Here is a 25,551-nt window from a genome sequence, read left to right as displayed (position 1 = left end):
ATAAAACTGAGTGCAGCTTCACTGCAAATGTTAATCTCTGATGCTGAAAAAGGAAATGTAATTTTGCATTAAAAATGGGTAATAGGAAATCCAATGTACCTACCAAAGGTAGCGTATCAGGCAAACATTGTGCATACAATTTTAGACTAAAGAGTAGAAGACTTTCCAATTAGCATACACGCAAAACTCTCTCCAGAAACCTTCTAATACTTTTAGTAATTCATGTAACAAAACTCTTATCATTAAAGCTTCTTGAATTCTTGTTCTTCAAAGCCTGTGCTATAGTTTTATGAGACTGATGATGATGCAGCTTCTATATTAAGAGATTCTGAGTAATCAGTCAAGCACACAGAGTCGGTTACTTGACCTTTTACTCTCTCTCTATATATATTTAGTATTATTGTACAATAACAATAATAGTATTTCTTTAGTATTGTGGTTTCACCTGGCAGGCAGCTCAGCCCCATACAGCCACTTGCTCACTCTCCCCAGGTGAGATGGGGGAGAGAATCAGAAAGGTGAAAGTGCAAGAACTCATAGGTCGAGATAAAGACAGTTTGCTAGAGAAAGCGAAAACTGTGCGTGCAAGCAAAGCAAAGCAAGGAATCCAATCACTACTTCCCATTGACAGGCAGGGGGTCAGCCACTTCCAGCAAAGCAGGGCTCATCATGCTCTCCTACGAAGAAAGGCTGAGGGAGTTGGGATTGTTCGGCCTAGAAAAGAGAAAGCTCCGGGGCAACCTTATAGCAGACTTTCACTACTTAAGCAGGCTTATAGGAAAGATGTGAAGGGACTCTCTATTAAAGAGTGTAGCAATAGGACAAGCAGTAATTGTTTTAAACAAAGAGCATATATTTCAATTATGTATGAGGATGAAATTCTTCACTCAGAGGGTGGTGAGGCACAAGAATAGGTTGCCCAGAGAAGCTATGGATGCACCATCCATGAAAGTGTTCATGGCCAGGTTAGAAGGGGCTTTGAGCAACCTGGTCTAGTGGGAGGGGGTTGGAACTGGGTGGTCTTTAAGGTCCCTTCCAACCCAAACCATTCTCTGAAATGCTGGAAGAAGATTAAGAGGGTAAAAATAAGTCTGCTTTGCATCAGCTTTAGTCCATTCAGTATTGATTACATTAACATCTCCAAATGCTGCAGAACAGGATTTCATCTCTCTCTTCCCATTAGATAAATGTGCCTAACTGTTGACTACTCGCTCACTACATTTCACTGACTTCTGATGAATTACTCTAATCTTACATGCATCAGGATTACTTATCAGTTTTATTTGTCAACCATAACTAAGCACTCATTCAAACTGACCCAAATATACAACTATCAGAAGTACAGTTATCATTTAATGTGGATTTCATAGCAGAATTATACTTTGATTATATCTATATGACTTTTTGTTTTCCTAAAAGCTGGATATAAATGTTTTCCAGAGTAAACACAAAAACTCAACTGCGGATCAACAAATAAGGCTTATCTTCAGAGACTGGAGTCTCATTAAGTACCAAGACCTATCTAAACAGTACAGAACAAACACTGATTTTGGTAGGAATAAACGATTTTTTTTTTGTAATTGTTAGTTTTAAGGAGATTAAGTGTAATATACTTTCCATTTCACCCTAAAGGTGGGTGAAAGTTCTTACAAAATACCGTACAGTATTTGCTTGACAAATCACAGGCACAATAATCTCTTGACACAAGAAACCCTTCGCCCTCAATTTCTCTTACTCTTTTCAAACTAGCTACAGATTTTGCCACTGGTGTTTCAGAAGGGTTTTTAATTAGTCTTAAGTATGCTTTGTACTTTGAGGTTTTGTCCACATTCCGAGACACTCTCAGCAACACTAATCTGAAAGAAGTAAAAAAGACTCATAGATGCATATATTGGACTTATGTGGAAAGGTTTTAGTAGTGGGGTTGTGTTTGTTTTTGCAATCTATAAAGGAGACAAGCCATTACAATTCTCCTAATTGACTGATATAAATACATCTATCAATGCGCATGTGTAATTAAATATAACAGCTAAGGACAGAGTGTGTTAGGCTGATATAGTTAACTACAGAAAATGCCAAAGTCTGTTCTTAACATTTATTTAAATAAATTAAAAAAAAAAAAAGTAACACAGTGTTCTTGGTGTTGCTCCTGATACTAGTGCTTTTTTTTCTCCAACTATATCTGTATCAAAAATTGGTTATATACCAAAAGCAGTAAAACCTGCTTGATTACTGTGATATTCCTCAGTACCAGAACTTTAAAAAGGGAAAAATCTGCTGCACAACAACAGAGTGGAGTGAGAAAATAAGAGAAACAGACCTACAGGTCCTTGAAAGCATCCAGTGGAGGGCAACAAAACTGGTAAAGGGGATGGAAGGCATGCCTTATGAAGAGAGGCTGAGGACACTTGGTTTGCCTGGTCTGCAGCAGAGAAGGCTAAAAGGCAACCTCATTGCTCTCTATAGCTTCCTGAGAAGAACAAGAGGAGAGAGAGGTGCTTGTCTCTTCGCCCTGATAATTGAGGTTTGGACCTTTGGGAATGGCACAAAGCTGCACCAGGGAGATTCAAACTAGATATAAGGAGTAATTTCTCTACTGTGAGAGTGGTCAAACACCGGAACAGGCTTCCTAGCAAGGTGGTTGATGCCCCATGCCTGTCAGTGTTCAAGAAATGCTTGGACGACACCCAAAACAATATACTTTAACTTTTGGTTATCCCTGAAGAGGTCAGGCAGTTGGACAAGATGATCTTTGAAGGTTGTTTCCAACTGAACTATTCTTTTTCTGTATTTTCTTCCCCTTTTCATTGAGGAAGGGGAGGGAGGGAGCAGCACGGTAGAGCTCAGTCAGCCGTCAGTATGAAACCACCACAGTGCATCCGAGAGTCAACTGATAGCAGTGAACATATTCTACTTTCCCCTTTCTCAAGTATGACCAAATCCAGTCTTCCATTCATCACTGCCAGTTCAGTTCTACAGAGCATTAAAAGAACAATTCTTATACTAGTAGATTACCACTGACAGCAGACTTTCTCCCTCAGCTTTCTTGCAGTTGGAATGATCTAACCCTATTTGATATTAGCGTCATTCATCTGGGTTTGTTTCTTTTCATAGAAGCATTACAGATCTTTCGAATTTCATCTGCCAAGATTTCTCCTGCAATGTGCAACTAAGCCTTGAATCCCGGTTTCTCTTCATGCATTCCAGTTACATCTACCTTCTATTTTGTCAGCTTTGATAGCAGCTTTCATTCAAGTAATCTTGCTGAACACTTAGGCGTTTTTCCATCTTCCCACTGTTTCAAATAGATGACCAAATACTTTGAGATCTCACACTGAAATGCCAGCAACAAAAACCAACATTCCGCTGCACATCTATCAAGTACACTGCAGCCAGATTTTAAGCCCCACAAAGCATTACTCTGCATGATCAAGGAACTGCAAAGATAAGCAGTCACCCTAAGTAGTTTCATTCTACCTTGTAACCCTTGCCAGCTATACAGACGCACTTACAATTTTAGGAACAAGTCATTTCTATATCAAAGGACAAGTCAGACTGCACAGCAGGAAACATTTAGTCTTATAACTGTTAAGCTGAGTAATAAAGCAGATAAGGCTTCTAAATTTCATTACTGAGGTGCTGTTAGAGTCAAGTAAGGTTATTACAGAAGAACGATCTTGTGAGCTAATATTTAAAAAGAAAAGCAGTGCCCCACCAAGCTGTAAAAAGAGGAGGAGTGGGGAAGCAAAGCCATAAAACAGAAATACAAAATTGTTAATAGCTACAGAAGAATATGTTGTCCATTGTCTTTACTCCCTTAATTTAAATCAAGATAGAAGCAGCAAACTGATCCAGAAGAATGCGTCTAAGAACACAACTATAATTATAATTATTTACATATTATGCCAGACAGTTATTGTTTTTAGCTTTTCCTTTGTTCAATCAGGAGGAAGGCTGGTTTGGGGGCATTTGTCCAAACATTTCATTAACAGAAGAATTAAAATAAATCTTTGTTTTCTCACCATCCAACAGTAACAACTGATTTGCAACAGGCAAAACAAAGCAGTTGTTGCTGATAGCTCACCTTCCTGAAAACAGACTTACTACCGAATCTTTCACCTGAGTAGTTCAATGGGCCAAGTTCCTAGAAATCTTATAATCCCAAGGGTTTTCTTTTCATAAACTTCTGTTTCTGTGCGACAAGCCAGAAGAATGAATCATTTTATTAAAGTAAAGCATTTGGGAAGCTTACCATTAAAAAAAAAAAAAAAACATCCTGTTAGGACAGTTTTCAGAACAATGAACTAGATTGTAACCTCCGTATAAGAGAATTTTTTTTGGTCAAAACTTCAATTTATTCCCCCATCCCTGAATACTACAATTTCAGATAAATTCTGAAGGTTTTATACAAATTGAGAGTTTAACTGCCATTAAAGGAGAAAAAAACACATACAGGGCATTTACAATATGCACATCCTTTATGGTTTAATGGGTGATATTGGTGGTAGGGAGATACTTGGACCAGATGATCTTGGAGGTCATTTCCAACCTTAGTGATTCTATGGCGATGCTTGTTTCATAAAAATTAAAGAGATACAATTTCATTTTTTTTAAAGAGCCTGATAAGAAATTAACAATTCAAGATAGTTGCAGACTAGCAAAATCTTATAATGAAGAAACTGTATGAGAAATTTATGATTCAGATACATAGATGATAGCAGAAGGCTACAATGTAAGCCTTTTTCCCGTATGTTCACATAAAGTAATCAACTTACTGCTCTTTACATAAGACCCTATCTGAATTAACAAAAGTTCTATACAAGATAAGGTCAGATGATATTTAAATAGAGTTAATAGGTAAAAAAAAAGAATATATAATCTCAGTGGAAAAGAGAAAAGGGCCTGTAATCAATGTTTACATATGAATAAATTAAAATGTTGTTCCAGCATTACCAAATCAAATGCAAACAGAACCAAAGGTTCTGCCATATATACTACCATATTCTATAGGGCATACCAGAGTCATACCTCTTCAAGATCAGCTTCCTGATCAACTTTCTATACAGCTTCCTCCACTAACACAATCTCATTGATTGTTTGTTTGTTTTTAAAAATTGTATTGCCCTTGAAATAGTTTTTCTCTGAATCAAGCCATTCACTAAGATACTAAATGGCAGATTTCTTAAAGGCTGAAAAATAGTGCTCATGTAAATTTAAATTTTAATAGTCAACAATGACTTTGAAGGCTTGCCAAGTGAGGTTTGTCAAACATTTCTTGCATTTAAATTTTCTTAGCTCACAATGAAGAAAAGACTACAATAAAAGCACTGTTGTAATGAAGGTTTTATTGCACACAAATATAGTGTTACCTTTAGTCAGATTATAAATGCTTGTAACATTACATCAGAAATTAAAAACACTGAGTATATAAACATACAACGCAACATGAAATGGTTTGGGTTAGAAGGGACCTTAAAGATCACAGAATCACAGAACTGTGATCATCTAATCTAGATCATCTAATTCCCATCCTTCTGCCATAGGCAGGGACAACTCCCACCAGACCAGGTTGCTCGAAACCCCATCCAGCCTGGCCTCAAACACCTCCAGGGATGCGGCATCCAGAGCTTCTCTGGGTAACCTGTTCCAGTGCCTCACCACTGGAAATTTTTTCATAGGAAAAAAATTCTAATATCCAATATCTACCCTTTTTTCATTTAAAGCCATTACTCTTTGTCCTACTCCTACACTCCCTGAAAAAGAGTCCCTTCCCAGCTTTCCCTTTAGGTACTGGAAGGTCACTATAACGTCTGCCCAGAGCCTTCTCTTCTCCAGTCTGCACAACCCCAAAAGTTGTAGTAGGTGTGTAGAGTTTTATATGTTGTATGTGGTACAAAGACCAGCAAATTAATTCCTGCAAGATCTTTGCAGGTAAGAAGACAAAAGTACAAGTTGCAAGGGAAGTAGCTAAATGAGTATTGCCCATTAAACAAACAAAGCTGATCAGACCAAACAATGGCAGAAATTTTTAAGACAGAATTTCTAAATTTGCTTTTTACTTTCCATACTTGTTTTTCCATTCCATTGGTATTTACGGCTTAGGACTCATGATACTGAGTAGTTTTTGTGAGGTTCTCCCCCCCTCCCCCCACATATATAAAAATAATATCTATCTCCTCTGAAATTTTATTTATCCACATCATAAAAATGTTCTCTACTAGAAATCAATAAAGGATCACTCTTGCTGCTTCTAAAACATGAAAGCCCTCCAAGGTTTTCCCTACCACAGTGTTGCAAAAAAAATGGGAGTGGAGTGCTTTTGTTAGCCTGACAGCACTGACACATTGTCATCAAACATGAGTTGACTGCAGACCAATACTGCATTTTGAGCAGAAATCAACTATGGGGGAAAAAAAAAATCGCTTCGTTGAAAGAAAAAGGTAAAGGTGAACTACAGGAGCAACGCCTTCAAGACACTTCACTGAGTAGAAAGGAAAGCACTCAATTTGTTCGAAGCTGACAGGAAATAAATAGTTTGTGTGTAGAAGGTACGAGATGATCACCTAATAATGACACATACTGCAACTCTCCCATGAAGGAAAAAAAAAAAAGTTACAATAAAGTTGAATTAAAATTCGGGTAGAATGGACACTTTGCTTAGGTGGTTTCTTACAAGTGCTGTAACAAACTCTTCAGCAATATCGAACAAAATATTTCTTAACTGCAAATACAAGTCAAAGCACCGGTGCTAGCAACAGAACTTTTTCTAAATGTTGTTTTTATAAATCACATCTCCTGACAGACTGCCTCTTCCTCCTACCAAAAGAAAGTACAGACTCTTCCTGATGATTCTTATGTGCTCAAATTAGTGTACTGATGACACAGACATTATATAATTAATAATTAACTTAGTGCAGAATTCATCCTAAGAAATTATCAAAGGAAGAAAATAAAAGGAAAAGTATCATGATTATAGCTTCAAGAAGAATCACACTGCAAAATAAGTGCTATTTTAGGATTCCCCCAACCATTAGGTAAACTACAAACACAAAACAAGAATTTTAAAGGATCGCATTTTAACGTCCTCTTCAGGTTTTTCCTTTTTGTTTGCCAAGTATTTACCTGGATATGAAAGTCACATTGTAGGAGTGCTTCACATCCCACTTCTTTAAGTGGATCTCCCTTAGTATTTAACAGTCAGGCAACTGATTTTTTTCTCCTATCCATGGTAGGACAGTAGAAAAAAATGTAGCTATCTTCCCCCCCTCAAATAATTGCAAAATAAAGGTTATGCTTTTAACATTACACTACCATTAGGAAAAAAAAATGTGTTAAAATTTGTTTCCACTTTTCTCTGACACACAGGCAAAATTTTATCAATACTTGCCTATTTATACTTTAGGTATGAAAATCTTTGCTGTATATCATGAGTTCATCTGTCCATCATTGAGGCCCCTCTCAAGAACTGAAAGGAGGAAAATGTTCTGTCTGCACATCAGAGAAAGATCATAGCAAATTCTTTCAAATCCTTCTTTACATATTGCATTTCAAAGCCCCTTTTTGCTTACCCCATGATACTAAGTCTGCATCTGCTGCTTCTGTAGATGCAGACTTTCTCCCTCTGGATACACTGAGTGACAAGCACCCCCATTTATAGACTCACTAGACTACCAGGGGTAAAAATATTTTTCACCAGTTACCTTAGAATTATGCTTTCCTTTAATCAAACTGTGGTAAAAAGCAAACCGTAGTATTCATACGATTCATCTAAGGTAGTGCAAGTGTTGGTAAGAAAGATCGCACTTATCTACACTGCAATTAAAACAAAGCTCTCCCTTTCCCTTTCATCAGAGAGCTTTTTAAATATTGATAAAGGGCAAGTCTGTGAAGCCTGCCTTGCTGTATGCCTTCTATCTAAGGTTGTGCTACGGAAGAGAACCCTGCAACACAGCTGCAAAATGTCAAACAATGTCTTTCTGGGGTCTTTTAGGGTATTGAAATAGCTTTAACCTTTTATTTCTTTTCTGTTCTATTTTTTTATTTTTCCAAAAATAATTTGGTCTGTCCTTACTCATGACACACACACACACAAAAGGCTGCATCACAATTGGTGTTTTTTCACTGAAGATATAGCTATCACCTTATTAGACCAATTGTCAGCTCTTATACTTGATGATTTAATAAATTCCTTCCGGTGTCACCAAAAACATAAAACTGCCTTCCTCCTCACAAAAGAACCAGCGTATACATTTCCGTGCAAAATTGTATTGAGGTGTTGAAAGTGGAAGCTTCTTTGTGAAGAGACATGGGGCTGCTGCATGCTGGACACAGCTGGTTCCAGACACCTCCAACACAGACCCACCACAGGGCATATATAAGCCTGTGAGCAAAGCCAGTAGCAGCTGTGGAAAACATACTTAAGAGAAGACAAAATGGTGTACATCAGCTTGAGGACTGAAAGAAAAAGTGCAAGAAACAGCCCTGAAGACCACAAGGCCAGAGAAGGAGGGAGAGAAGGTCCTTCAGGTGCTGGACCACAGATTTCCCTACATTCAACAGAAAAAAATACATTTGAACAGGTGTTTCCTGCAGCAGAGGGAGGTCCATATGGCCACATGCCCACACTGTGGGGACCACGGAGGTCCCCACATCACAGCAAGTGGATATTGTAGAATTATAGAATGGTTTGGGCTAGAAAGGACCTTAAAAATCATCCAGATCCAATGCCTCTGCCTTGGGCAGGGACACCTCTCACTAGACCAGGTTCTCAAAACCCCAACCAACCTGGCCTTGAACACTTCCAGGATGGGGTATCCACAGCTTCTCTGCAACCTGTTCCAATGCTTCACCACCTGCTGAGTAAAGACTTTCTTCCGAACTTCTAAGACTATCCTCTTTTAGTTTAAAGCCATTATGCATTGTCCTATCACTACACAAAGACTCCTTCCTCAGCTTTCTTGTAAGCCCCCTTTAGGTACTGGAAGGCCACTATGAGGTCTCCCCAGATCCATCTCTTCTCCAGGCTGAGCATCACCAACTGCCTCAGCCTGTCTTCATAGGAGAGCTGCTCCAGCCCCTTGATCATCCTCATGATGCTCCCCTGGATTTGTTCTAATAATGTTCATGTCCTTCTTGTGCTGGGGGCCCCAGAGCTGAAAGTAGTACTCCAGGTGGGGTCTCATGAGAGCAGAGTAGAGAGGGACAATCACCTCCCTTGACCTGCTGGCCATGCTTATTTTGATGCAGCCCAGGTTACAGTTGGCTTTCTGGGTTGCAAATATGCCCTGAAGGAAGCTGGAGCCCCTGGACAGCCCAGGTTCTAAAGGGAACTGTGGCCAGTGGAAGACACATGCTGAAACAGGTTTATCCTCAATGACAACAGCCTGTGGAAAGGACTGGAGCACTGGAGAAGTGTGATGAGGCAGAGAGAAGCTGTTAGGAACTGATCCTTATCCTCCTGACTTGCCCATCTCTCCTGCTGCTGCTCTGAGGGAGTGGGCAGAGTAGCTGGAAATGTAAAAATGAAGCTGAGCTTTGGGAAAAGCTCATCTTATGAGAGTGGGTATTGGTAATCATCTAGCAGCCAGCCAAGGTCAACCCACCATACAAGTATATTCATTCACTTATTCTTATGTATCAATCTGCACATAACCAATATATTTAATACAGATACATAAACAAGATAGGAGCACAGATTGTTTTGTCTGTTAAGAACAGAAACAACTAGTATATTTACCACCAATACAATAGTGAATTGCAAAATACCATTGACATTTCAGTCCTTTCTACAAGTTATTATTTGATGAACCTTGTAACCGCCTATAGCTTACTCCTGCATTCTTCAGAAATAATGAAAAAGGAAAAAAGCTTCTATCTATAAAAATATTTTAAAATAATTTTGGTTTAAATTATACCTGGCAAGGTTTAAAATACAACTGCAAGGGAGCCAAACCAAAACACGGTAGGCTTTACTTCTCCCTGTACACAGTTCATAATTATTAGCAGAAGTTATTAGACAGTATTTTTGGCAGTCTTACAGGTTTTTAACAATGAGATCCTATGAGTAGCACTGTTTGGAGCAACTTCTGTGTAAATATTTTGCCTTCCAGAGAAGGAAAATATGACGAGTGGACTTCTAATCCCTTAGGTTCTATTGCTCATGCTGAATGGGCCATAACATACCAAACACAGCACTGATCTCATTTATATTGCTGATTTGACTTTCTTGCTAGCATTTATCCTCTTCTGTGGTTTCAGATGCTTGAGATTTGGGTGACGCCACAGCAGCATAGTCCTTGCAGGTTTTTCTTACATAGTGTATGAAAACTCAGTTGGCACTAAGAAGTCAGAACACCTTGAAAAATACAGCTGGTCTAAAGAAACAAGATCTTCAACACCTTGTCTTGAAATTCTAAAAATGAAGTCTTTTCAATACTCTATCAATTATATTAGCCTACACAAAAATTTCCTTGCACAGGCTTAAATTTTTCATTTTTAAAAGCCATTTACTAACACAATGACTGAGAAGTTTATGTGAATTTATGCAGACGCAAAACCATCACCCAAATATATTCTAGATGAAAATTTCAATATTAAATGTGTCAGTATACAATGAAAACTCTTCATACAAAAGCTCTAATATGTATCTTGGAATTATACAAATATCCCTAAACTCAACTCTAATAATAATGGAAGAAAATGCTGCATGCTTACTGGCATATTTCAAAGAAAACTGGCAGATATATAGGAAGAAAAAAAAAAAATCAGAGAGAACTGTCTCGAAAAGGTCAATATAAGTGCCAACAGAGATAGCACTCCCAGAGAAGTGCTTTATTTTTGAATAATCAAGTCTGGCATGAGCTCTGGCGTGATGGGATCAGGCACTGCCGTCTCCAATAAGGTTAGGATGAAAATCTGTCCCAGTCAATAAAAAAAAAGGGTACAAAGATTATGTAGTCTTTCTCTCTAGAGTTTACTAGATCAGTTCCCTTTGATATCTAGGAAAAAAAGAAGAATAAATTTCTAATTTTCCCTGCCATCTCCCATTAACTACAGTTATCTCCATATTATTAAAAATAATTAAGTATTTAGGAGTGGTTTCTTGTAATGTTTGATCTGCAATTTCTAATCCTCATTTGGACTTTAACACATTAAATATAACCATTATGTTAAAAATGACTCTTGTTGGATGAAGTCAAATCAGCTTATTAATAGGATATTTATAAACCCAGCACACTAATTATAAAGTGTCAGTTTCATAAAACTACTACCTTTCTTACATTTTGCATAGATGAAACAAATTGCCAGTTTTTTTTTTTCTTTTTTAATACTTCCAAGTATTTCTTTTTGGTTACAGTCTGCTATCCTGTACACTCCACACACCTCAGAAATCTTATAATCACCTTTAGCAAACCACTTCCAACACCAGGAAGAAGACTTTGAGCAACACATAGCTGGTTCTGTCTTCAGTTATCCTGAACAAAGCTTATGTACTACTGTCTCACTGTTTTAATTTTACTTATTCATAGACATCCACCAACTTTTTGCTGTATATTCTCACACTAATGCCTTCAAAGTAGCCCCACAAACTGAGTGCATTTCTTACTGGCATTTAATTACTTTTCTCCTTTCTATAAGTGACCATGCATTTGCATATAACATCTTATTTTAGCATTGTGAGTGTTAAACATAGTAGCTTAAAGCTACTCCAAGCAAACAACAGGCACCCTTATACCCATGATTAATAACCTAAGAAATGCCCTACTGGGTCTGACCAGTGATCTCTCCAGTCCAGTATTGCCTCTGCAGTAAAAGCGAGCTTTATCACTATTACACCATTCTCCTGACTTCCCAAAAGAGGAAGCTCCTCTTCCTACAAACAGTGGCCTAGGAATGTTACATCCTTTCCTATTTCTTTTGGACCTATTGTCCCTGAATTTGTCTAACGTTCTTTGAACCTGCTGAACTTTCGAACTTGTCACTAAGTTGTCCCACCAATTTCCTAGCTAACTTTCTGTTTTCAGATCTTTAAATACACTTTTCAATATTAGCTGAAGCATCCTGTGAAAGAAATTCAGAATTCTAAAAAAGAATGAAGAATGTCCTGTTTATCTTGCTACATTTAATGGGTTTTCCTGTTACATTCATTTGGGCAAGCCTTCCACATTTTAAATACTGTTCTTTTCCCTGTGATACTGTCTTTAACTTCCCAACAGAGTCACACACTTTTTTCCCCCCTTACAGCTTTTGTTGAACTTTTTTCTGAATTACAGTACAGTGTTTACTCGACTCTCTAAGATGGCATTTTCAGAACAGCTTTTGGACTACCTGTAGGTATGAGCATCTTGTTTGCTGGAACATTTGTCATTCAGTTCTCTGTCCTGAAGTTGAATATCTATATGCTAGATTAACTTCGGTTGTTCTCTCCCAGCCCATTAAGATTATGGTTATTCTCCCTTCTGCTGCTAACTCTTACTTCCTAAATCCTGTGCACAACCCAGGACCACTCCCAGAATATCTCTGATTTGTTGTGGTTACAGAATACTGTAAACAGTAATTTGTCATATCCAAAGCTTTTATCTTCTCATAACATCCTAACGAGTAATTGATGAAAGTCCATATGTAGGTAGTTAAATCTCCCACTTTACTGCCACAAAATCTGCAGTTTCTCTAATCTCAGCATATTCTCACCACAAACATCTTCTGATCAGAGGGCTATTAATACAGTGCAATATTTTACTATTAGAAAGAATTTCCATTCGCTATGTTTCTACAGTGGGTAGAAAATCCCCCCACAAGATTTTTCAGGCCGCTACACCTCATACTATTTTTCATGCTAAGCTCCACTCTCCTACCTGTATATCTAAACATTCAGGCAAAGCTGGCAGCATATCAATGTCCTACACCATCGATTACTCTCATTCCGTCAGGCTTCCACCACATCTATCATAAAGGGGTTGTCATTCAATACCAAGCATTTTTGTTCATTCATCTTATACTTTAGGCTTTAGATAATACAAAAACACATGTAAGGTTTACTGTTGCTCCACTGCTCAGTATTTCAAGTATCAGTCAGCTTCAAGTCATACTTATTTGATTTGATGAATTATTGTAAGGGATTTCTTTAATACCATTGTTGCCAGAAAGACTCTTCACATATTTTCTTCATTGATCTGCAACTATAGTATAAATCTTAAATATTTTATATTTCTTATGATTTTTCTCTTCCAAATATCAAACTATCCTTAATACCTCATACTCCTTTTCGCCTTTAAAATGAAAAATTATGAAAGAACCAAAGAAGATCCATGCAAAGCATTTACATTCAACTTATTTTCAGATTTCTTTTTTTATTTTTTTCCATTATCCATTTTTTGCCATTGTTGTTTTGGGTTTGCTTGCTTTTTTTTTTATGGTCAGGCAGAGAGCCTGGGACTGTTCCTTATTTTCCACACTGATGTTTGTAAGGCAGTAATTTTACTCCCTTTTCTTTTAGCTGCTGACACAAAGCTAGTGATTTGAGGGTCCAGAACCTTTTTCTTTTTTTTTTTTTTTTTTTTTTTAATAATTTCTTGTAATATCTCAGAATGAACTTTCGTGTTTTCTTGCAAATACCTTAAACATATATACAGTTTTCAGTCATAATTTAATCTTTTCTCAAGTATTCATGCTGAAAATATTCCATCCACACCCTGATTAGTATTTCCAGATTCTGAACAAATATTCTCCTCCCACATTCCCTGTGTAGCAGTTAGTCTATTTGACTTTATATGACAAAGGAGTACGTTTGCCACTCTGCCCTTGCCTATTTCTTTCATGTATATAATCTTACAGTTCTTTAAGATTATAGAGTTATTCTGAGCCCAGAAAAAGAGCTTTTCAACAATTAAATTACACTTTGTTTTCAGTAAGTTGCTACAGGAGTACAATCAGCAACTGTTGCCTTGGTACTTGTCATCGCTCCAATGTAAGTATATAAGTCAAAGAAGTGATTATTTCCCTCGATTTCCCCTTCATTCCCAAAGAAAAGTATCTGCAGCATTTGTTCAGTTTTCAGCTCCCCACTGAAAAACATTCAGTGGAGAAATGTAGATATTACTGTAGATATTAATGTAGATCTACAAAGAAATGTAGATATTTTGGAATGAGTACAGCAGAAGACCACTAAGATGATTAGAGGGCTGAAACATATGATGCAGAGAAGGAAATGCTGAGAGCTGTGATTGTCAGTCATAAGAAAAGACAAAGGACGAGGGAACTCTTACTGCTGTCTCAAACTATGTAACAGGGGGTTACAGCAAGAGGGAATCAGATACTCCTTGGAGGTGTACAATGATCAAAAAACAACAGACAAAAGTTGCAACAAGAAATATTACGACAAGATGTTATGGGAAAAAAAAAACTACCACAATAGCAATAAACACTGGAAAAGGTTGCTAACCCTACAGCCATACATCTCCATTTCTTAGGGATATCCAAAATTCAGACGGAAAAGTCTCAGGCAAGTAGGCTGACTATGCTTTAAGAAGGTGGTTGGACCAGATGCCCTCCAGATGTCCCTTCCAAACCAAATAATTCCATGATTTGAGAATGTCTTTGACCTACCCAACATCCTCAACAAAAGTGATCTTCCAACAGTTTGAAGCTTGATGCTGTTTCATTTTTTTCTACTCACAGTAATGTTTCTTTAATGTCTCCATAATATCTTCAGTTATTTCAATTGCTTCAATAGCCATTTAGAATCAGCATCATTTCGAACTTTTATACAAACATCTGCTAAAGCTTCAAATCTTTTCAATATTATTCTGTATTCCTTTTTGTAGCAGAAATTCCTCAGTGGATTTTATACATACACATAAGACTTCCTCTTCTTGATCAACACTGAAATACTTTTGGCACGTCAGCTGGTAAAACGCAGTAACTGAACATTAAGTAAGATCAGATTGAAGTATTCAAATCAGAAGAAAATTTACTTAAAGCATCATTGAACATCCTGGTCCCTCCTTCCACAACAACTTCAGTGAAAAGAGTGCATAAGCAGACCCTTCAACAGAGTAGAAACCAGTTCATTCTTTACACTTGGTTACAGAACTATTTTCAGTTTCTCTTATCTTTTGGCTTTCAGAGATAAAGCTTTGGAAATAGTCAAGGACTGTTCCCAAATTGAGTCTAGTGAATAGCTTGATGATTCTACATTAGAAAGCATGGTTACAAATCTCTTTTAAGGCTGAGAGGTTTACAAAAAATGCAGGTCTCTAACACCCTTGACCAAGTGTTATCATAAAAAATAATGCATGAGCTGCAAAGAAACATCCCTTTTCTCCACAGCCATGAGTTAAAAGTGGTTACAGTATCAAGTACCAAGTACAGTACCAAGATTCATGCTATTGCTAAGACACTGAGATCCCCAGTGCTGCCTCTATATATGTTTAAATATTCATGCAAATTTTGGTAAACCACTCACTAAAACAAAGATGAAATTTTTGTTCCTTGTTGCCGTTCAGATTCTTACTTAATATTCTAAATACAATCTTTAGCATCTCTTCCTTTAAAAAAAAATAAGATGGCACACATATCATCCAGATGATATAGATAAGCAGTAAGCTCCACCTCTAAAAAATGTAAATTCATCCCTGCAAGCTTTTTTATCCGCTACCACCATTACACCATTTGATTTAACAATACATCACTGATTTTTCATCTGTAGATCCACTAATTCTTTTCTATTAGGTTTTGTCAAAACTATGTATCCAGTCCATTCAGTTCAACTTTGAAGGGATGTTAATCTTGTTAACTCCAATGTTCTTGCTGGCGGGAGATTCACAATCCTCCTCTGAGCCATTAACGTTTGGCCTCAACATCATCTAGTCTCCCAGATTTTACTGTTTAATTACACACAGGAAACAGTATTTCCTCCAGTGGCTTTTAAACCTTCCAACCTATTAATTCAGGGAACATTCTTGGGAATTCTCCTAACATTATAAAGGCACCACAATTATCTTTAGACTTATTCTAATAGATTCAAGAAAAAATGACTACAGTCAGTGAGATTTTCTTGCCTTTTTATCTTTGCACAACATTTTTAATATTATTAATATTAACATTAATAACTGTAACTCTCAACTCATTAGAAATACTGCTACAGCAACTTAAGCATAAAAAACCCAATCTGACAAAAACAGAAAAAAGTAAAAAATTTTTGGTTACAGAGAAGAAAACTAACAAACAAACAAAAAACTATGGTTTTCTTGATAATACCATGCATTAAATAAAAAATCACAATGAAAAATCTGAAACAAGCTAAAAATATAATAATGTGTTTCAATTTGAAAATTTGAAAAGGAATTAATTATTGTGCTCCTTTGGCTGCCCCAAAGGACTGAATCTCCAACACCACTCAAGGAAGATGAGGAAAAAAGTGTCAAGAAGTAACATGGCATTTTATATATGGAATAAAATAATGAAACTACTATACCAGTAAGACAACTTACTTCCAGAAAGGGAGAAAAGGTTTAAAGACGGGAATACTTTCAAAGAGTTTGCTCTTCCACAAGGTATTAAAAGCTGAAGAAACTAAACAAAACGTCAGGAGAAATGATTGTTGCTACAGTTCCATTGAAAAGTAAAAAACTGCATTAAAAAGATTCTCGACAATGGAACCAAAACATCAATTAACATATGCAACCTGAGGGCAAATATATCACCTTCTGGATTCTAGATTGGGTCGCAGTATTTTATTGAGGTATTCTGACAAAATTGTATTTAAAAATCTTTCAAATGTCTGTATTACCAGGAAACATTTCTCACTTTTTTTGTTGTTGTTGTTGTTAATTTTTTCCTTATGGGTCACACATTTTTGCCACCCCTAAAGTAAAATAGTTCAACATTATTGCTTTAAGCAGTCTGGGATTTTCAAATGCTTTTTTCTTCACACATTCCACCAAAAAAAAGTAACTTTAATGTTATATTCTAAATCCTTTGATACAGTATTTAAGCCCCAACCACCTAAAAGGTATCTTTAAAAGCTGAAAACTAAAGCAATCAATTACTTACCCCTCTGTTGACAACAAAATGTAAGTTCCAATTTGCAAAGCATGTCAGCATTCTCGTACTTCTCCTCTTCTACCTTAACCCAGAAACAGGATTCTGTCATTTCCTGTGGCCTGATCTACAAGCAAGAGGTAAATCAAAATTAATTCAATTATTCTGATAGCATGGAGAGACCAAAGCAAATTAAATACTTAAGAGCTCTGTAAAACACCTGAAGTTTTCACATACAATCCAACTTCAGAATTGTTAAAATGTTTCTGATTCAAAATAACAGCACTTACAGTAAGTACTTTTGGACAAACAATATAAACAATACTGACAATGCACTATGTTATCCAAGGTCTACATGTAGCAATCTTTGGTCTAGATTGAAAACATAGGTAAGGCTTAATTAGTCTCTGAACACAACTGATTCAAATAGGTATTAAATATCTCATTTTGATCTTTGTTTTGGTCTAAATAGTTACAGTTTCCAAAACTCAATGTATTGATAATCCTGGTACACTTGAGCCTGTCACAATGGAGAAGAAAAAAATAGATTGATTCTGTCCTTTTCAACTGTTAAATTTATATAAGTACATTTACACTGAGGACAAATGGATAGACCCACAATGCTTCTTCCCACAGTTCATGGGTAGATAGATGCAAGACACTTCACTGGAAACTGCAAAGCTATCGATACTGTGCAGTACCTAATCATCTAGTGTAAACAGTCTGCTACAAGACAAGACACAGAAGGATCCAGGAAGCATGCTGGCATCATGGTTCTAGTACTCTAGACCAGAACTGACTTTTCCAGGTATTTGCCTGGATGAGTCATGAGTCAATGAAACACAATTTTCAGGAAACTGTAAAAACCAAAGGCTCAAAGTATTCCTATTTTACACAATTTTAACTAATTTATCAATTGCTCTATACAATCTTATTTCTGACAATGTATTTATCTGAGAGATTTTTGATCAGGTATTTGCCATTAATCAGTATTACCTTGGACCAGTTGAGTCTTTTCATGGTAACCTCAGGTCTAAACTCTTTCTTAGGCTTCAGTCCAAATGGCAAAGTACATGAAGGTGGAGACCGCTGTGCCCCAAGCAGGCCTGGTAGAGGTGGTGGTGGTGGGGCACCCAATGCTGGAGGAATTCCCAAGGCATTCAAAAATGGTGGAGGAGGTGGGGGAGGTGGCGGTGGTGGGATTGCCCCATTAGAAGGCAGTGGTGGAGGAGGCGGAGGTAACTGATGTGGTCCTGTAGCATCTGCTGGAACGACAGATCCATCTCCACGTGTTGATGGTAGACAGCCAGGTGGCAAGGAGCCATACTGATAAGGAAAATATTCTTATTCAGTTTCATATTTTTATAAACTAAATGCCACGACAATCATTGTTTATAGATTAAATCCAGCAAGCAAAGTTAAAGTCAGTGATGTTGTCTGTGCCTAGGACAAGCAAATATGAATTATAATAAAGCCAACATGTTTTTAATTTCATATTTGGATGTCTCAATATTTGAAACAGACATCCAGAGCACTGGATGCATGCCAAAAATCACAAACTGAAATTCTATATTGCGCTCATATTTCATTGATCATGATCTAAGAAGTGTTTAATAGGTATCTTGATGAAATTTTATCAAGACTACCACAGTTCAATTCAAATTAAGAAATAACAACCTAGTTTCTAGCATTCCTACTTATCCGACAGATTACAGAGAAATATTCCTAGGATTTAATACCAGAATATGACAAGATTAATAATTCTGTTAAAAAAAAATCCAATATGGGAACACTTTCATTCTGCAGGATTGAAGGCAGAAAGTAATGATGAAAAAAATCCTTCCAAAACTTATGGCTGCCTTTTATCTGCAGATATAAGCAGATATCTAGCAGCCATTCTATTTGTGAAAATAAGAAACATTATCCTATTATAAAAAAGTGGACAGAAAAAGTAGTAGCAGGACAATATTATACAGTACTTATTGAAGCAGTTTTGACAACTGTAATAAAAATTTGTAAGATAACACACTGACAATATTCAATATAGTGAGGACATCTGTACTATGTGGAGATGGGCTTTTTTTTTTTCATTCACACTTCCATAACTAAAAGAAAAAAAAAAAAAAAACACTTTTTCTGCTATTTGAAGGAATTCTATCACAGCCCTTTAAACATTAAATAGCTAACAAAAAAAAAAAAAAAAAGAAGAGATAAGAAGTATTTATCTACTGGTCATAATGCTAATCAACTTTTTTAATTGGTAATTATGAAGTGGAGTAGACCATTTTAGTTTTCAAACGTAGAAGACAATACATTAAGCAAAGGACTGAAAGAGTTTTAAAAATAAATAGCTAAATATCAATATATATAAATAATATTGCTTTCAATTGCTCAAATTCTACATTATTTACACCAACACCAAAGAATTAGGTTCCAAAAATAGTGAAAGAAAACAAATATAAACAAGCTCTAAATACTAAAAAAAGAGTAAATGAGGAATGAGACCAGGAAAAAGATAGTTGTAACAGGTTGATGCCATATGGAAACCAAAGATTCCTCTTAAAATGGATTTAAAAGTAATAGTACTAAATAGAAGTAATCAGTTGCTTGTTATTTGTAAAATATTCCAAGTAAAATTAACAATAGAATAGTTCATGAGTGTAAGCATATATTATGCTCACTGTCTGCACGTAAAAAAAAAAAAGGCAATATTTAACCCAGTGAACAACAGAAACAGTAAAGTATGGGAGATAAAACCTAATTCACTCACAAAAAAAGGAATAAAGTATGTTTTCAACAAATATGCATAAAACTACTTTATTAATTTATGATGCGCAGCTCATTTTTTTTTTTTAGAAAGCAACAAATTGTGTAATTACTTTTTTAAAGCCTGACTTCAATATTAACAGTGAATTCTGACCAGAAACCTGAATCAAAATAACATTTTTGAGCAGACCAACGCAGAGCTGAACTAATATTCCTCACTTAAGAAAAAAGAAACAAGCTCAAAACCATAAATAAGCTCTATGATCAAAACACATATTTCATCGTCTTTCTACATCCATGTTTTCTCTTCTAACTCAATGATCTTTAAGGTCCCCTCCAACCTGAGCTGTTCTCAATACTGCCTGTGTTTAGCCATTTTTAGATTGTGCCTCGTTCTTGAAAATAAGACAAGGGAAAATCACTTGCTCACAAAGTCTCCTTACACAAATTTTAGTTACACAAATTAGTTACAAGTTTGTTCAAGTATCACTTAAAAATCTGCACTATTCCTTCCCCATCACATTTTATAGCATCTATTTATGTTTGAAATTTGAAAAACTATCATTAAAACGTTTTCATCAAGCCACAAGTTGTTTCTTCCACTGCTGGATATCCATGGTAAGGCTTCAGCAAAGCAACTGCACAATGAATAATTTCCTGTTGAGGGATAAAGATCACAATGATAAATGCTAGTCTAAAAGCATATGACTTATTACCCTATGTGGTTAATTACTTTGGAAATATATGACACTGAAAGCAAAACCCAAATGAAACAAGAAACTAGTTAATTAACAGAGCTCAGGCACAAAAAGGATCAACTGGGATCTCATATTGCTAATTAGTGTCACACTACAATTCCTTGTATAAAACAGAAACAAAAAAACTAGCAGTCAATAATAATCAATAACAAGATTGTTCGAAGCACCCTCAACTGCACTATCAGAATCTGAAAAAAAAAAAAAAGAGTAAAATGAATTCTATTTCAAAAGCAATCTTTCAGACACTCATTAAACTGTCCTATACCTGCAATTTAAAAGCTTGTAGTTCTGCTTCAAGTTCATTGATTCTTTCTTCTTTTTTTTGCAGTAGGGCCTGGGTCTCCTGATGAACTACAAAATCTTTTTCAAACTAAGGAAAAAAAAGAAAAAAATGTTGATACTAGACAGTTCCACATACCTTCTTTGGATTCCCACTTCTCCTTCTGGGTTTCTTAACAAAAAATTGGTAAAGTATGGTAATACAGAGTCTGCAGACACAAACAACTAAATTCTTATTCTCATACTTCAGCTGTATGAGAAACTGTTCACTGTTTAGATAAATATTTCAGTTGATTTTGGGGAGATTTATACGTGAAATCTTAAAATAAATAGTAGAAAGGCTAAGTTAAGGTAACTATTTTACAACTTTTCTGTACTTCCTAGTCCACAAGAAATAGCCAATTCCCACTTCAACCTAAGTAATAATAGTAATTTGAAGTTAAAAGCTATGCCACTTTCAATTACACTATTCATGAAGCTATTAAGTAATTTCCTGTGTCCATGTGATGACCACATAACTTAAAAATTACATACTTTTCTGGAAAGTTCAGAAGCTCTCTCTTCGCATTCTTCTAATCTTGCTTTATCTACACAAATATCTGGAAAAAAAACAAGCAAATACACGCTTGCAAATATACAGGGAAAACAGGACTCTTAACCATAGATACAACTCTAATTTGCTTTCTGAAATACAGAAAAAAAGTATGATATTGTATGATATGATATTTCCATGCATAGCACTTACCTACTAAGTGGCTGAAATTTATATCTAATCTTTTACGATACGTGAAATCTGGGTCTGTTCCACTTCGATGCAACACTATCTGGGAAACGCACTCTTCAATTATTTTGAAATACTGTGGACTAAAGACAGAGGTAAATTCTTTTACAACATTTTTTTTTTTAACATATACTTAAATCCTGTCTATGAATACAGTTGAGGTTGAAAGATTTAGGCTGACTTACTTCTATAGGATAGATGCAAAGGACAAATATGTCTGCTATTTTATTGTACAAGAACAGTTACACAAAGCCTGAATTACCAGTAGACCTAAATATAAAGCCTTCTTATATTATAAACTCCACATCTCTTTTCCTATTGAACTACAGAAAGGCAGGACACCTTCCTGCTTCTTATCAACAGAGAGAAGGCTTTTCCTTCAGTTTTATTCCTTCTGCTTTCATGATATTTGTGACTGTGGGTGCCTGCAACCCTGTTGCTGTAAACTGAATGAAAAATCACATTGTTCTAAAATGCCAAATGATACGACAGCTGGTCCACTTGACTAGAACATGCAAGCTGTGAATTCAAACCCTTTTGGGTGGAAGAGGTGTAGCACAGATGCACCCAAGTCAGGCAAGCACTCTTAATAAGGTGAGATGTGTGGACAAAGTGCACTTCTGTGTATAACGTGCTTTTTGTCCTTTGATCTAAATACACAAAAAAATTACAGTTGATTATGAATCATGTCAGTAGCAGTAAGAGATCTGTTCTGATCACTTATACTTGCAGTACATTAGCTTCAGATCTCAACAAAAGTAGTATTCTCTCTATATAAAATTGTATGCTAAGCAAAAGAGGAAAAAGAGCATACGGAAGACATTCATATTCAAAGCTGATACTTTTGAACAAGAATTCACAAAGGAATACTTCCAAACTGCATTCAGCACAGAAGAATACTAAAATGTATTTATCTTTAAAATTGTAAAAGCACATTAATGATTAAACAACCACCTAATCCATAACTGACATTTAATATAGCATTAAACATACCGTATAAAATAGTCATTTCTTATCAGCAAAAGATGTTGGAGAATAGAAAGAAAATATCCTTCAGCACTGGTGTCCTTAACTGTATTCCACACCATGTTGTAAACATCATTTACTTCAGTAAGAGAGTTAAGGAAAGTAACAGCAAGGAGGGAACATTTCATTCAAATGTTGACTAATAGTTTTTTTTTTTTTAACAAAAGCTGTATCAGAAAAATGTCCATTACAGACATTATTTTGTTCATGTTTCTCTTGATGATATCAAAAGGATATTCTAGTTCAGATCTAATATCTTCTAAACGATGAGAGAACTCGATCATGTCTTCTTCCTTATGCTCATTGAACACCTTCAGCTGAATATCTAGTGCTTCATTTTTTATACATTTCAATTGCTGCAAGGAAGAAACAATTGAAAAGCTAGTAAAATTAGTGTCACCCTAAGTAAATAAACTGTATCTTTTATTAATAATTTCTATACGTCTACATCATTTTGAAGCTTAAATAACAAGAACACAGAGCTAAGTCAAATATTCAAAAGGTAATCATGGCTTCAACCTGGCTTAACTAGTGACTGCACTATATTCTGTCGCATGTTCTAAATCAAAGTCCTAAAAGGTTAAGAATTCAGCACAAACTTCAGAGAGCACACTTCACCTTTTCATTCTTATTTTAAGGCTGATTCTCATATCTAACTGCTCAGGCTCCAACTTAATAAAATGCCTTTGAGAATAATTTATTATAACGTGTTCTCTGATTCCCCCTCAAGCTCAAATAGTCCAGTAATTTAAATAGTAATACAAAGAGAGACTACAAGGCGCTTACTGGCAATATCTCTTTTAATCCACTGCGCATAAATTCATTTCTGATGTGAAGCCTAAAATCCAAATCATCAGGAGATGTAACAAGAGCATTGATGAGCTGCATGCAAGCTACCTATAACAAAGGAAAAATAAAACAATTTTTAGTTTTCAATAATCATCACAGTCAAAACAAGACATAACAAACTACCTAATTAGACACATCTAATTATGTCACATCTGATTATCAATATATTATAATCATATAATTAAGATAGTTACATTTCATATCAGCCATGAGGTATGGATACCAAACACAAGTCATAAATTTCCATAAAAATTGAGTATTTTCTCACTCCATTGAATTTTGCCATTTTATACAAACAGCAAGTTCACTTACCTCAAACACCTTGATAAGCACGATTCTCAATACATAAATAATGCAATGGAAGCATACATTTCTGTAAACATATATATTTAGTGACATAACAGAAATGGTAAAAGCTAACATCTGCATATACAGTGGAAATCAGAAGGCAAAACACATATTTAAACTAAACTGAATCTAAAGAGCAGAATGTTGTTGTTTATTTTTTTTTCTCCTTCTCTTTTTAAAATCTTCCCTCTTATAATGTACTGAGCTTCACAGAACACTTGATGGGAACTGGACTTCAGCTCAAAAGCAAGCATTAGGTTAACTGATGCCTATACAAGTCCACGGTCATCTAGCAAGTAGTCTCTCTTCCCAGGAACGAAGATTTATCTGGAGAACCCACAGCAGGAAGCAGCAGGAATTAACTATCCAGATTCACAGTCATCTAGAACAACAGTGAATTATTATTATAATTAATCACAAAGAAGGACCTGCTAGGATAACAGCAGCCATTATTTCTTTTTTTTAATTTGTTGTTGTTGTTTTCCTTTTACCCTCTTTATTGATCGCACATCTTGCTTGAGTGCGCCTGAAATCTGTTATTCGTGCATTTCCAGAGATTTAAGCTGCTTTTAAAAACACAAGTCAATTAGGATACTTGGCCTAATATACTACGTAAACAAGTAAAACAGGCCATGTCAAATACTTTCTCTGTTGTAAAGCCTTTATCATCCAAAAAGGACAACGCATTATTTTGTGGTCCAGGAAAAGGCTCTACTGGGAATATACTGCCCCAGTCACCTTCAAAGTAAGTGCAAGTCCAAGTAATGAATTTATATAAGGTCTCCAATTCCAAATAATTAATTTAAATATGGTACATAACCAGAAGAACTACATGGCCAAGCTACTTTGGTACAGACTGTAGGTAATACAAAGGTACTCATGAGCTTTCCAAGAGGAAAGCACTTATACTTCAGAACATATCAAGATTAAATGATGACACAGACTGACACATCATGTCAGACATGATCATCATTTATCCTACTGCAAGGAATGTAAGTATGAAAGTAGTTGTATATATCACTTTAAATAAACTGTTTTGAGAGTACATGGCAGTCCATGTAAATTAGGTTTACTTGACAGCAGCATTAGAACATGTAGATTAACTGTAGTTAACACTGCAGGGGAAGGAAGTATCTTAGCTATAAGCATAGAGATTTAAAGAGCGTAAGCAATCTGTAAATAGTGGTGAGAGCTGCAAACCTGTTGAAGCAGTGTGTAAGCTCCATCAGGTATCTGGGGACCAAACATTGGCACATTGTGTCAGACATTCTACACCCAGTCCTGAAAATTGCACCATTTGGAGTTACTTAGTACAATAACTCTGAACCAGGACTTACGGCCATCTCTCCTATCTCCAGAAAGGCATGAGGACAAGGAGGAGTGGCATGACTGGAACCACTATACTAACTTCTGTGCTGGAGAAAAAGTACCATGACAGCATCTACTTTTATATTACTCCATCATATAGTGTACCTTGTATCAATAACAATTTTAAAACAGTAATAGGAGGAGGGAGTAAGCTGCTTTCCTCCTTCCCTTTATTTGAATGAGCAACGTAAAATTAAGTTATCTCCCTTTGAAACTTCTATGAAGCTCAGTGCATGCCAATATCTAGATTCACATAATAAAAAACTATTGTTCTTACCATATTGGCATCAGTAGGACACAGCACACTAAGTTCAATTATTTTTTAAAATCAACTGT

General features: G+C 35.9%; 1 protein-coding gene across 1 annotated transcript in view; it reads right to left on the bottom strand.

Moving 5' to 3' along the window:
- Positions 1–25,551, bottom strand: part of DIAPH3 (diaphanous related formin 3) — a 234,576-nt gene that overhangs the window by 160,342 nt on the left and 48,683 nt on the right. The window contains exons 10-17 of the mRNA XM_032208227.1: positions 23,437–23,547; positions 22,888–23,006; positions 22,618–22,734; positions 21,589–21,707; positions 21,378–21,442; positions 20,830–20,934; positions 18,037–18,366; positions 17,053–17,167 (exon numbers count right to left, since the gene is read on the bottom strand). Of these exons, the coding sequence (XP_032064118.1) occupies positions 17,053–17,167; positions 18,037–18,366; positions 20,830–20,934; positions 21,378–21,442; positions 21,589–21,707; positions 22,618–22,734; positions 22,888–23,006; positions 23,437–23,547 (1,081 nt within the window). The remainder of the gene's footprint in view (positions 1–17,052; positions 17,168–18,036; positions 18,367–20,829; positions 20,935–21,377; positions 21,443–21,588; positions 21,708–22,617; positions 22,735–22,887; positions 23,007–23,436; positions 23,548–25,551) is intronic.

The sequence above is a fragment of the Aythya fuligula genome, chromosome 1, assembly GCF_009819795.1.
Source record: "Aythya fuligula isolate bAytFul2 chromosome 1, bAytFul2.pri, whole genome shotgun sequence".
Taxonomy (NCBI): Eukaryota; Metazoa; Chordata; class Aves; order Anseriformes; family Anatidae; genus Aythya; species Aythya fuligula.
Note: the sequence above shows the minus strand (reverse complement) of the source record. Positions and strands in the feature narration are given on the sequence as shown.